Source organism: Elephantulus edwardii, unplaced genomic scaffold, assembly GCF_000299155.1.
Source record: "Elephantulus edwardii isolate Elephantulus edwardi_28Jun2011 unplaced genomic scaffold, EleEdw1.0 scaffold00068, whole genome shotgun sequence".
Classification (NCBI taxonomy): domain Eukaryota; kingdom Metazoa; phylum Chordata; class Mammalia; order Macroscelidea; family Macroscelididae; genus Elephantulus; species Elephantulus edwardii.
Genome location: NW_006399818.1, coordinates 10,455,736 through 10,469,876, shown reverse-complemented (window position 1 = coordinate 10,469,876; position 14,141 = coordinate 10,455,736). Strand labels below are relative to the sequence as shown.

Below are 14,141 nucleotides of genomic sequence, written 5' to 3'. Positions count from 1 at the left end.
GGGAATAAGTGCATTTGAGATGGCTAGGTTGGCACAGGATAGAAGAACTTAGAGAGCTCTTGTACATAGGGTCGCTATGAGTCGTGACTCAATGGCACATAACAACAAAGGTTAGCAAATTATCTAAACTCCCTTGCTTGTTGTTATGTGCCATCGAGTCGCTTGTGACTCACAGCGACCCTATGCATGATAGCTTGGAACACTGCCCTAGCCTGAGCCAATCAGTATCTGACACACCTGCCCCCATTACTCTACTCACTGTCAATCCATCTCTTCTGGAGTCTTCCTCTCCTACTCTGTCCCTTCCAAGCATTAGTCCCGAGGCAATATGTCCAGAGTATATCCTTGCCTCCAAGGAGCAACTTGGTTTAAACCTCTCTTGGAAAGACCTGTTTATTCTCTTGGCTGTCTATAATATGTTCAACTTCTGCACAACTCAAGGCATTGATTCTTTTGTCATCAATCTCTAGACTGACATCCTTGCTCTTTAGCACTCTGGAGAGGTCCCTGACAGCAGATTTTCCTAATGCACTTCATCTTTTGATTTCTTGACTGCTAGTGCCAAGAGTGGTAATTGTGGAACCAAACAAATTGAAATTGTTAACAATCTCAATCTCTTTCCCATCTATCATGCTGCTGCCAACTGGCCCAGTGGTGGAAATCTTTTTTCTTGATGTTGAGCTTCAATCCATGTTGGAGACTGCCTTGTAAGTAACAGAATGACTTTAGGTTACATCCTGAGGAGACTAGTAGTAGTATTTATGGTCAACACTTGTGGTGTTTGGATTACCAGAAAAAGATCAGAAAAAGCAATTCAGGTATGCCTTAGGAAAAGAAAGCTAAATGACTACAGAATTTGTTCCTGTCCTTGTTTACGTGTCTAATCCTTGGCACAGTGGCATATTCATGTGCTGATAGGAATTTGGCCAAGAACTTGGGACCGAGGTGGGTACTGTGTGGTGGGATGGTCTTACCACGATACCCAGATGTCTTCACATGTCCTTCTGAAGTGTGCCCAAGAGCAAGAAAGACCCTCACCATGCTGGACTGATCCAGTGACAACGTGCTTCAGCACAGCAGAGAGCATGAGGACAGCATGGGATTGGGCAAGGGTTCCATCCCGGCACGTGGGGTTCCGGGAGCTGGAGCCCACTCCACGGTGTCTAACAGCAGTCGGCCTCTGCCCGAGTCATTTCTGTAGCTTCCTGTGCAATTAAAGTAGGTAAAGGTGATCGCTCTTTCCTTGGCAAAGGAAGAGTGGCTTGTTTCCCACTAGCTACAATTCAGGGAGGTCTGGTTGCTTAGTAGGTAGGGAGTTGAGCTGCCAACCCAAAGGCTGAGGGTTTGAACCCACCAGCTGCTCCCAGCAAATGACACGGATTTACATGAGAAATGATAAATGGAGCTTCTCTAGTAGGTAATTCTGGAGGCTACTGTTCAGATTGGCCAAACCCTTCCTGAAACTATGTCGCTGCCCTTCATTCTTGTGTGACTCCTGGTATTTTCTATCCCATCCCTGGAAACAATCAAAGACTGTTTCTTTCTGTGTGTAAGCCTATTCTTGACTTTTTCTAACTGGGTTCACATACAAAATTTGCTCCCCAGATTCACCCATGCTGTGAGATGGTACTCCGATGCGGCATTATTCATTAGTTACGTATGTTGTACTCCACTGCATGTCTGGGCCAAATTTGTTTATCTACTTATTTGTGGAAACTCCCTTAGGATGTTTTCATCTTTTGTTATTGTGAGTAACAAGTCTGCATTTCCTTAATGTCTTTGATAAAACCTGTACTTTCTTCATAAAGTTATTGTACATCTTTTGTTAGGCTTATTCCTAATTTTTTCTACCTCTTTATTGCTCTTTTAAATCTTTATATAAGTGGTAAGATTCTTTATACTAGTGTCAAACACATTTTAAAGAGTGAAGGCACAATCATCATTATGAAATGTTTTAAGCATATTTAATTAAAAAAAGTCATAAACATGATTTATATTAAACTATACATTTTACAATCTAGGCCAAAGTTTAACTTAAATATACATAACCAGTAGGACTGGCTGTGATTCCGACGAACAGAAAACCCTGCGGAGTTTGTGCCTGGCATGGGCCAGGTCTGGGCTGACTACGCTGGGCTCCCTCGGAGCACTTCACTCCACCATCGCTAAATCTCTCAGGCTCTGGGTTTTCTGCCTCTTGGCCTTATAGCCGGGACGCAGAAACTCTATTTTTCTCTTCTTAGCTTCACTTTTATTTTTGTGTTTCTTCAACTTTTTCTTGGCAGCAATATCAGGGTTAGTTACAAACTGGAAAAAAGAGAAATTTTACTCTTAAATATTAAACCAATAAAATCAAGTGGAGAAATGTGCCATTTGTTTCCTTTGAAATCATGAACACAGACATGCTGGTCAGAGAAGATATGGGGCCTGGGGGAAAGCTGCAGTTACAGAGCCCCTCTTGGCCAACATCACCAGTTAATCCCTCCCTCCCCCCACCCCAGTGCTTCACACACACACAGGCAGACTGTTCAAACACTATCAGGCTTGGTGAACGTGCCACATTTTCCAACAGCGAACGCACCTCCAAAGCCTTCCTCTTTTTCCGGAGCGCCCTCTTCTGATTCGCCTGTTTCTGCACAGACGCAAAGGCTAAGGAAAAGCTCTCGAGGCCAACCAGCTTTTTGAGTAATTCTATGATCTCCTGGGATAGATTCTTCAATGAAGGATCTAATCACAAACAGAAAGTCATGAGCAGGGAGAGTTAAGAAACGATGTTTAACACTTAACAACATGATTGACAAGACACAAAATTCTATCACACTTGTGCCCAGATCTAAAACTCTCCTCCACACTCCTGGACGGGAGGTACAGCCCGCAGCACCACCTGATCGAGAACAGAACAAAGACCAGAGGCCCCGGGCCTGCTTCCCAGGAGGATCTTGGCTCGGAAGACATTCAAAGAACTTGGAAATTTGGAAGAAACTCTTTGGGTTGTCACCCTTTCAGCTCTACCGATAGGAGAAAGAGGTTTTACTGGCCCCTTTCTACTCCACAAATCGCAGAGGCTTAGCTCTGCCCATGCCCACCTCTTTTTGCCTGAGAACCTGCTGCGAAGCTCTGCCCCTCCATTCTTCCTTGCTGTCTCCCCCACAGGGAAAGAACCCGAGTTTTGCATTCAACTGCAGGGGAGGTGGGGACACTGGCTGGGCAATGCAAGCGTCTCAGGGGCGAAGACTGCCTCCTCCCCTGCTGCAGACACAGTGTCTGACTCAGCACCTGGCAAACATGAGGTGCTCAACAAATGCAGGCTGAATGGGCATCACAGCCTGGCTGTCAGTGGCCCCCGCCTCACCTGGGCCTTCTTCCGTCCAGAAGCCCTTGAGACAATGGCACAGGGACGCAACATGCTGTCAAGGCAGCAGGGCTAACACAGCCCCTCCGGTGGGAAACACCCACGTCATTTTATCTTGTATAGTATCCACTTTACAGCCCCCTCCCCATTCCAAACCTCAATTCCATCTTTTTCTATTATTACAAGACAATTAAGATCAGTGAGAAAAAAGTACCAAGTACACTACACAAAAACAGGAAAAAAATTAGACTGATATTTAAACTTAAAAGTATGTTATGAAAATAATTTTACTTGGGATCTTAAGAATGGGCACTTTATATCGCTCATTATTATTCTAATACTTAGAACTACCCAAACTACAGTTTTCTCTATATTTTAAATTGCTTATGATGAAAGCATTATGTGTTAGGAGAGAAACAGTCACTCTCAGATAAGAAAAATTGAGGGAGAGTAGTCAAAGAGAATACAAAATAGTTTTGTTTGTGTGCTATTAGTTGTCTAACAATAGTTAACAAAACCCAGTAAGTTATCTCTCAAAAAAACCCATTTTCTGGCAGGCAGTAAAGAGAAAGAAAGAAGGGGGCATTCAGGGAGGAAGTCAGGAGTTGGAACACGAGGGCAGAGGCGGTTACCTTGCTCTGCGTAGGTGCTGTTCAGTTCTCGAAACAAAGGCGCTATGATCATTGGCAGATACAGCTTCACCCTCTCTTCTCCCAGGTCCATCGCTATGGCTCCAAGGAACTTAAAGATGCATGTTCTCTGAAAGTACAGGACATGTGTCACCTGAAAGGCTTCTGTTAACACAGTCATGCAGATACACTGTCCTAGAAGACAAGAGTCTGATCTACTTGGGAAGTGTTGCCAGTGGCTGCAGTTCCGGGCTCAACAGGCAGAGCTGTCGAGGCAGTTCTCCTTGGGAGGACCACTAATGCCAACTAAAATGCTTTGCTGAAGTGCTGTTACTAAGAATATACTGTGTAAGAGTCAATGGAGCTGTACTCAGTGACTACTTTGCAGGCTTATGGCACCTTTAGGGGGTTCCTGGGTGAATAGGCGGCCTCCAGCTTTGCCATCCGGGACAATCTGAGGATCAGCCAGAGCAGGGTGGCCGGTTTGCTGGGCTCCTCCTGCTCCCGGCTCTGCTCTCCGTCATCGGCACAGGCCGCGGCAGGCTCTTCCACTTCCTCTTGGGCCTCATTGGCTCCTAAAGCTCCGTGCTCTTCTCTCCCTTCTGCTGTCTCGGCTTGCTTATCCTCAGAATCCGGTACCAGGAAGTATAAGACTTTGGCAACAAACAACAAATTCTTAACAACCTTGAAAGAAGAAGGGAAAAAGAAGGGAATAGACTTTAACTCTGGAAATTGTATGGCTCGGTAAAGCAGAAGCTGAAAATATATACTCAAGGATGAGAAGAGAGAGCAAACCGGGTACTGCATTATTAAACTATGCATACCTTGGTTCTCAACCCCCTCACGCTCGTCGTTACCGGTGCCCTGCACGCACCTTTACCCCCTGGGCTTTGTCCCACTCTCTCTGACCACCTGTGTACACCTGTAAAGGGCACTTTCCTCCGCCTTCCATGAATTCCCTTTGATCATTCCTCGTGGCAGAGTCACTTCTATTTGTTGGGCACTAACTAGTTGCCTGACACACCTTAATGTATCTCTGCTGGATACTATTATCAGAGAGAACACCAAGGTCAGAGATAGTTCATGACCCCCCAAAAAAACAGGATTCCACAGTCCAGAGTTTTTAAGCCCAAGTGCTTAAATACCAAGCTCTTCTTCCTCAAATTCCATTTAATTCAGCTAGTTAAATAGTCCAAAGATCATATTGGTTTAGAGACAGCAAACCTATTTGACTGGCTAACTCTGAAGTCTGTATGGTATTTTCCATCCAGGGCTCCTGTGCCTGGACTGTGCAGCCACCATCTATTAGTCTCTATTAAAGAGAACACGTCCACCATGGCAGGAGTTCCCTCGGCCTCACTTTGCCATTCCTTGTAGTGGCTCTCCTCTCCTTCCCAAGCTTGCCATGTAACAAAGCATTAATATAGACACAACAAAAAGTTAACACTTTTCACTGATAAAAGTGACAGAAATGGCAGTTTTTTGCCCCTTGAGTCATCTCTGAAGATCTAGACATTTGACTAACTTGCACAGGTCTAGTATTTAATCTGTATTGCTCCACCTTGGCCCTAATGTCTCAGACGAGGAAAGCACCTTGCTCTGTCTAGATAGCAGGTCTGCCCTGGCTCAAAAGCTGCTAACCCATCTGTTTTATCAAAAGAGGAAATGAGAGCGCGAGAGAACAATTATCTGAAAGTCATATAAATTTACTCTGTATTCATAAATTCTTCCATTGTGTTTATGTTTCATTTCTAGTCACAGAGTAAACTCATATAAAGTTCTGCGCTGACAGAAAGATATAATGCTTTGGAGAAGGTATCTCAAGGCTGAAGTTACCTTACCTTACGAAGATAAGCCACCAGCCTCACACTACAGTATCTGCACTCAGAACTGAAAAATAAGTCTCTAACTCCTGCTTAGGCTGCATTTGAGTATATGCTCAAACGTCAGCTAATTCCCCAAACATTAAGTTCAAAAACTAAACAAATGGCAAACAGTGAGTCTATCCCTCAACCAGTGGGTGGATTCAATTCTTACCTGCTCCCCAAGTGACGGATCCAAGAATTTGGAATGTAACTGATGACAGGAAGCCAAAGAAATACTTTTCATCTGTGAAAAGTAAATGGACATGAGCAGAATGCAGCACATTTCAAACAGGGTTTTCAGCCCAGAGTATCAGATTTTGTTCTAAACGACCCTGTGTTTAGACTCAGAATGCTCAACACTATGTAACTATTGCCTTTTCCCCGCCCTCAAGCATTTCACCCCTCAGAGATAGCCTGGGAAGGTATGAGTTAATCCTCTCTTATACTAAGGGGCTGCCAATGTAAAGAGGTATGTGGTTTGAATCCACCAGTTACTCCATGAAAGAAAGATGGGCAGTCTCTTCTCGTCTGAGTAACTGCCTCTGAAAACCTGCTGACGGCTCAGCTATGGGTAGGTTTCCACTCAATGGTAACAATAATAACAATAACATAGTAGTAGTAGCAGTGGTAGTAGTAGCAGTGGTAGTAGTAGTAGTAGTAGTAGTAGTAGTAGTAGTAGTAGTAATAGTAGAACAGAGTGTACTATTCCCATTTTTTGGGTCTTTCCTCCTTTCTCTTTCATTTAGTATTTATGAAGCTCCCGGCAGAAGCTGGTCATTGTGCTTGACCCTAGTACATCAGAGAACACAGTCTGTGTCTAACAGTTTTACAGATAAGTCCTCAACAAGGTTAGGAAAGAGGCAGCACAGATAGTAGCAACCTTGTGTCCACTGTTGATAAGGAATTTGCAGAGATAAAGGAAGATGAATGCGCTAAACAAAAGTTCGATTAGACTGATGGCTTGAAAATGATCTGAAAAACCCAACCCTGGGAGCTCTGGTGGCCCCATGGCAAGAAGCTGCGCTGCAATCCCGAAGGTGCGCGGTTGGAATCCACCAGATGCTCCTCTGGAGGAGGGGCAGTCTCCTCCTGTGACAGACTATCAGAATCAATGATACACACAAAAACCAAAAACCAAACAAAAACCAAAACCCCATCCTTTCAGGTGATACCCTCACTGCATGACATGTCCAATCCAGCCCAGAATGAAAACCCCACACAGGTCACAAAGGAAGAAAAAGGTATGCGAGCTCTTACCTTCTGGTCAAGGTCGCTTGTTAGGAACTTGATTGCCACTGGTTCTGGGAGACCCTTTTTAGTCTTCTTGGAGCTCCATTTTCTAACAAGCTCCTCTGGCTGGCAAGAGGCAAAGAGCAACCCAAAGACCTGGGCTGCGGTGAGCCACACCCAGCTGTGGGGATGCCTCAGGTGATCGTGCAGGTGACCTACGGGGCCAAAAGACGCAGCAGACACCTCAGTTTTTCTGTTTTGTGGTTGTGAATTTTTTGGTATTTATTGAGTATCTATTATGGGCTTTAAAAGGTTAATGGAAGAAGGATGAAGCAAAAAACCCTTTGGGGCATTCTATGCTCTCCTAAAAGGTTGCCACAAGGTGGAATCAACTCACTGGCATTGAGTTTGATTTTGGGACATTATGTGCCTGGAGCCGGAAATACAAAGATGCACAATTATAACTGCTTCCAAGCAGCTGAGAGAAGAACCTGGGGAAAGGGAGGTAGACTCAGCAGATAGAAACTGAAGTATTCACGACGTGGTTGCCTTGATGGCACCTAACAACCATGTCATGTCATGTAAGACGTCCTGGTGACACAGGGTTAAGTGCCTGGCTTCTAACTGAAAACTTGGTGGTCTGAATCTCCCAGCCACTTCAGAGTAAGATGTGGTGGGCTCCGTCTGTAAGGGTTACAACTGAGGAAACCCTATGGGACAATTCTGCTCAGTTCTATCGGGTTCCCACGGGGCGGAATTGACAGCAACTGGCTGCTGTGGTAAACGATGCAGATGAGATGAGTAACTGTAGTAAGGGGTCATCTGCATGAGAATGACTCTCAGACAGCGTCAACATTTCCTCAATTCAGTGCTATGAAAACCTACCTGGACACGTTTACTTGCTCCAAGAAGGTGACTAGAAAGTGATCATTTAAAAAAACTATCCACACCCATGTTTATCACGGCTTTGTTCACAATTGCAAAGAATTGGAAACAACCTAAGTGCCCATCAACAAATTAATGGATAGAGAAGCGGTGGTATATTCACACAATGCTGCACTGAAAAACAAGGAACTCATGCGATATTATTATTCAAAATGGGTGACCCTGGAGGACATTATGCTGAGTGAAAAATCTCAGTCACAAAAGGACAAATACACATAGTGCCACTGTTGTAAAACAGGACTGACCTTGGGGTTGGGAGGAGACTGAGAAGGATGGGTTCAATAATATATACTGTATTGAAACAGATGAGGGAGAAAACTGTTTAAGAAGGAAAATTATTAGGGATTTTTGTCATGACAGGAGTCCAGAGCGAAGGCTGTATGTATAGCAGAGTGGACCTTGGGGAAGGGATTGTAAAGCAATGAAATAATTTTTCTTTTACTTTTCCAAGAGGGTAGTGTACTAGAGGGGAAGGTCAGGAGGGGAAAAAAAGTGCAACAATGAATGAATGGAAATCCAAAGTCTCTGTAAATTTTCACTGAAATTAATAAAAAAACCCAAAAAAAACCAAAACCAAAACCAAACCAAAACTATCACCCAAAACCCTTTCTAGTATTTATTATTTATTGAACTGTCAAACTCTTAAGAGATCTGCCAATCACTTCTGGAAGACTTTCTATGTGCTAAGTGCAGGGACGTGCTATGTGCTAAGAGAGTCTCACGTATGCCTTCATTCAGATCTCACAGCAGCTCTGGGGTTGTCATTTTCTTTCATCTTACCAATGAGGAAGCCCATGTCCCACATAGCGTAAGTGACTTGCCAAACTCTAACAGGTGAGGCAGGACTAACCCACTCACTTATGTAAGCTTTCAGTATAAATCTCAACACAGAGAATCCCAGGAGGAACTCTATAATGTGGGAGCTGGGAGGAGGATGAAATCCTGCCTTACTATGCTATATATTTCTCCAAGTTGTAGTCTAGGCTGCTAGGTTTTCAGAACACAGTGATGCTTCTGCTCTGCATAAATCTGCAATAAGTTTGCCGTATCCCGGCGGAGCCCCACTAGAGTAGGTCCTTTGTCAACAACTAAGTCTCACAGAATTGGGAGCTTAGGCTCCTGAACTGGGTGGATACTTAAAGCACTCACGTTCATGCCTATTGTCCCTAGTGCGCGTAAGGAGTTATGGGGCCAACTCAAAAGCAAGCTGTTCAAATCCACCAGCTGCTCCTTAGGAGAAAGATGGGCAATGTCCTCTGAGGCCATCTACAGCCTATGCAAACCCACAGCTAGGAAGGAGCTGGTTCTGACTTGATGGCAGGGAATAATGACGCTCATAACTGGAGCAGCCCTGGCGGTGTGGTGCCTAACTTGTTGGGCTGCTGACGGAAATGCTGGCAGTGCGAAGCCAGCAGTTGTTCCACGGGGGGAAAGACAGGCCGTCTCCTCCCGTAAGATGTTTGTATAGCCTGGGAAATCCAATGGAGGCTTAGAGTATACTCAACAGCAGTGCGTTAAACGGAGAACTTTAAGCTAATTCTACAAAGCAAAACAAAATCTCAAAACACTAAGGTCTTATTTTTCAGAGTGAGATTTTTTTACTGACCTAAATGCTCCAAGTTTAGTAAAATCAAAGGTACGTTTACATGATGATCTATTGCTCAATTCTTGAACATTCATTAGATTTGTTCTAAGAGGAAATAAACAGGCTATAAAGGCCTCGATGGGTCTATGCAAACGCTCTAAAAACAGAGCAACAGGCCAACCTCCTAGGCTTCTGCAACAGTGAGAAAGGCTGGATGGAAACATTTACCGGATTATCTTCAAGTAGCATACTGGGCTTTGTGAAAGTTTTTTCCTGCCTAATTAGTATTATTTCTTTTATAAGGAAAACGTACCATTTTTAAATAGGAAAAAATAAATATGTGAAACTTCAAAGTCACAAATACGTATCTGTCTTGTTCAGAAGAAATATTCACTGTAATGGATCTGGCAAAGGTTCTCAATTTTCTTCTCCTCATCACTTTTCTCCCCATTATATAGTATCTGAAATGTTCATCATTTGCTAATTTCCAAAACAATCTATGCACAGGGATTCTAGCGCAGCATACGTGCTTGTTTTTAGACTTAAATAATAGGAAAATACTTACACCAGATCTTACGCAAGATCTCAGAGGGCTTGGTTAACTGAATTAAATTGCATTCCTTGATGAGTTTACTGATTAGTGTAAGAAAACTAAACAGAAGGCGATCGGCAGCCTTTTCTTCAGTCTCTTCTATTATCTACAACAAGACGGAGACACATCAACAAAGACATTAATCTCAAAGTATCTGAGAGGCATTGACCATAGCAAGTCAATTCACATTAGGATTTCTCAGTCTTGGTTCTTACACACAAGGCAACTGGAAATTCTTTCCTGAGGACGTAGGGATGCTAGCAGTACCTGTCCTCACATGATGACAACACTACATGCCTCTAGATATTGCCAAATGCATGTGGGGATGAAATCATCCCACTGATCTTCATACGTTACGGAAGGTAAGTAACTTTAAAACATCCCCGTTCTCTAAAAGCTTTGGTTGCTGCGAGTGCACACAGCAAAATAAACACAATCCAACTGGTCCTACACGTAACATTCAGAGACACTGATTACATTCTTCGAGGTGTGCACTATTCTCACGTTCCTTTTCAGAGTTATACTTTCCTCATTAACATAAACTCAGCACCTTCTAAAGGTCGTAAGCAGACTTTTCAGTTGCTGTTCTTGCATTGATTCTGCACTGAGAGTTCTTACAAGAGGACAATGTTCAAGGCAAATACTTTTTACTAGGCTACCTAAATCGAGCTGTTATATTTGAAGAGCTGTTAGGGGATATTTTTGGTTAAAGGTTTAAAGTGCAGTATTTCAGTAGTTCTGGCCCCTATTTTAGGTAGCTCTGGTGGTTAAGTGGTTAGGAATTGTACTGCCAACATAAAGGTATGTGGTTTGAATCCGCTGCTCTAGGGCTGAAAGATGGGCACTCTCCTCTTAAGCATTTACACTACCTCTGAAAACTGCTGGAGGGTCAGCTTCCAACTGGACAGAACACAACAACCTCCATTTTTTTTTAAATTTTATTATATTTTTTGTGTGTACTGTCAAATTGGATCTGACTGGTACAGGAGGAGATTGCCCCTCTTTCTCCAGTAGAGCATCTGGTGGATTCGAACCGCACACCTCTGGGATTGCAGTGCAGCTTCTTGCCACTAGGCCACCAGAGCTCCCTAACAACCTGTATTTTTAAAAGAAGTTTTAACGACATTAATTCTTGATAATATTAATAAAGAACATTCTAAACACAAATCAGCAAAGGCTTCATTCATTCCCTAGCATATTACTTACATCTTTAAAGTTTTCAGGATCAATTTCCTTCTCAATCACAGGAAGTACAGCGCCAAGTCTCCTTTCAAAATCAACTCCTTCACTTTCCACAAATAAGCCACAGATCAAGGCGGCCAGTTGTCTATTTAAGCGCTACCAAAACCAAAACACAACACAATGTCAAAACGATTTGAAAATGTTCAATGCAGGTAAGAGGTTACTCTGTCCCCAGCATTCAGACAATGAAATTAGTTCTTCATAATGTCAGAAATTATTACATTTGGAGATTTGTTTGGTGGAAAACATGATAAAATGTTGGATAAACCTTCATACCCAAGACTAACATTTAAAAAAGGCGGCATTTATATTATCATCCACTGAACACTTAAATAAGTTGTTTTTTCTTTTCTGTTAAATAATAATAAAAAGAATGGATATTGTGGCTTTTTTCATAATAGCAAAGAGCTGGAAACAACCCAAGTGCCCATCAACAAACGAATGGATAGAGAAGCCCTGGTATATTCACACAATGGAATACTATGCAGCACTGAAAAACAAAGAACTCATGAATTACTATGCTAAGTGGATGACCCTAGAGGACATTATGGTGAGTAAAACTATCTCAGTCACAAAAGGACAAATACTGCATAGGGCCATTATTGTAAAACAGGACTGACATTGGGGTTGAGGGAAGACAGAGTAGAAGGGGAGGAACAATGTATATTGCATTGCAACAGATGAGGGAGAGAACTGTTTAAAAGGGATATATGATTGGGTATTATCGTCATGACAGGAGTCCAGAATGAGGGCTGCACAGTGCAATGGACGTGGGGCGAGGGACTGCACAGCAATGAGTTTTTCTTTTCAAGGAGAAAAGTGAATGGGTGGGAGGGAGTAGGCAGGGAGAAAAGTGCAACAGTGAATGACTGGATACCCTAAGTCTCTGTAAACTTTCATTACAATTAAAAAAAAAAAGGAGGGAGAGAAGTTTCATCTCTCCTCCAATATGTGGGTCTGCAACAAGTCAATTAATAATCTAGGATCTTTGTTTCCCCATTCTACAAAGAAAAGCCAGGATGATGGTGGCAGACCTGGTCAAGAGATACCAGAATTAATAAAAAATTACTCAAGTATTAGAGAAACAAAATAATTCATCAGCAAGGGTCTGGTTAAGTTTGTTGTGGGCGCTCTGTAGCCTAGTGCTAAGAAGCTATACTAAAATCTCAAAGGTAAGCAGTTCAAATCCACCAGCTGCTCTGTGGAAGAAGGATGAGCAACCTCCTCTCATGCAATTTATTGTCTCTGAAAACCTACTAGAGGGTCAGCTACGGGTTGGTTCCGACCCCATGGAACAGAACAACAATAATAATAATACAAAGCAGTACTCAGAAACACAAACATTATCCCCTCCTCACCTTTTTTGCAGTAAACCAGGTGGTAACCATATTAAACAGCCAGTCTTTTTTTTCCAGGTTAATTTTACTGAGTAAAGACTTGATTGTCATGGCGGCCATCTTTTTGCACGTGGCAGAGTCATCGTTGACCAGCATTAGACAAAGAGGAATAAAGAACATTCCACAGTTCTCATGGAGCAGCCCCTAAAAGAAAACAGGCGTTTGTGAGCCCCGCCAAGACAGAATTCTCACAGATGACTTAAAGGGAAGGCAGGGGTTTCAGGGATGTAGCGAAGCAAAACTCAAGTTTGTGTTTGGTGATTCACCGTACCTGAGGGAAGGTGTCAAAGAGATAGGCAATCATTTCCAAGGCCGATTCTCTTCCGGTCTCATGTTCATAGCTAGGGGAACAACAATACATTGTCTGGACAGGGTCTTTTAAATTTACTAAGAATAACCACACACACACAAAAAAATCCCCAAAATAAAAACCCAAAACCAGAAAAGGCTGCACCAAGGTGCCAACTTCAATGAGTCCATGTAAGTCTGCCAACTACTGAGCAGTTTTAAACTTAACCAATGGTAACACTGGACAGAAAAACAATTTCTGGAATTGCCATAAAAAGCCAACACGAAGCCTGGTAATCAAGCGAAGGATTCATACAGAAGAGCATCATTAGGTGACATTTTTTTTGTCCTTTTAAAGACGCATGTCCTTGTCAAAGGAAATGCCTCTGAGTATCTGTGCTGCGGCTTACCTCAGCTGAGCAAGCATGAATTCCAAGTTTGGTCTCAATTTGTCACCAAGGGGATAGTCCAGAATGTATTTCAGGAAAACCTGGGGATCAAAGTTATACAATTATTTCAATAACTTCTTACTCTTCTGGGAGCAGAAGCCCCAGACATTTCCCCACTCCCCTGAGAAGGTGCCTCTGACAACATGGCAGGGTCCTGTTTAACTTGGCTCATCTTCTCCTCCTCCTCCCTTTAGTTCCTAGGCTTTTCCTTAGCCACTTCAAGGCTCATTTACCTCAGGTGTTTACTGCTCCTCCCTTCACCTGGAAGGTTAAGTCTTCTTTCAAACAGGAGCTTTAACATGAATCTTTGGGAAAGCCTTCCCTGACCTCTAGCCCTAGGCAGGGATCTCACCTTATCAGATGTCTTATTTAGGCACTCTGCATTTCACCATATCATATGCACAGCTTTTTATACTTGAAGTTAGCATGGATCTTATAACTGATGGTATCCTATCTCTGTGTCCAAGTTTTTACTTTCTTTGCAGCATAAAGGTTTGCCTTAGAACTGATGAAATATGATAGCAAATTTTTCCTCACAGAATTTGTGATGACTAATCAATTATTTGT

General features: G+C 42.9%; 1 protein-coding gene across 1 annotated transcript in view; it reads right to left on the bottom strand.

The window, feature by feature from the left end:
* Positions 1 to 2,151: 2,151 nt before the first annotated feature.
* Positions 2,152 to 14,141, bottom strand: part of UTP20 (UTP20, small subunit (SSU) processome component, homolog (yeast)) — a 115,021-nt gene continuing 103,031 nt past the window's right edge. The window contains exons 52-62 of the mRNA XM_006888529.1: positions 13,536 to 13,615; positions 13,109 to 13,178; positions 12,799 to 12,981; positions 11,405 to 11,536; positions 10,172 to 10,304; positions 7,104 to 7,291; positions 6,019 to 6,090; positions 4,381 to 4,665; positions 3,985 to 4,111; positions 2,582 to 2,727; positions 2,152 to 2,307 (exon numbers count right to left, since the gene is read on the bottom strand). Coding sequence (XP_006888591.1) covers positions 2,152 to 2,307; positions 2,582 to 2,727; positions 3,985 to 4,111; positions 4,381 to 4,665; positions 6,019 to 6,090; positions 7,104 to 7,291; positions 10,172 to 10,304; positions 11,405 to 11,536; positions 12,799 to 12,981; positions 13,109 to 13,178; positions 13,536 to 13,615 — 1,572 coding nt within the window. The remainder of the gene's footprint in view (positions 2,308 to 2,581; positions 2,728 to 3,984; positions 4,112 to 4,380; positions 4,666 to 6,018; positions 6,091 to 7,103; positions 7,292 to 10,171; positions 10,305 to 11,404; positions 11,537 to 12,798; positions 12,982 to 13,108; positions 13,179 to 13,535; positions 13,616 to 14,141) is intronic.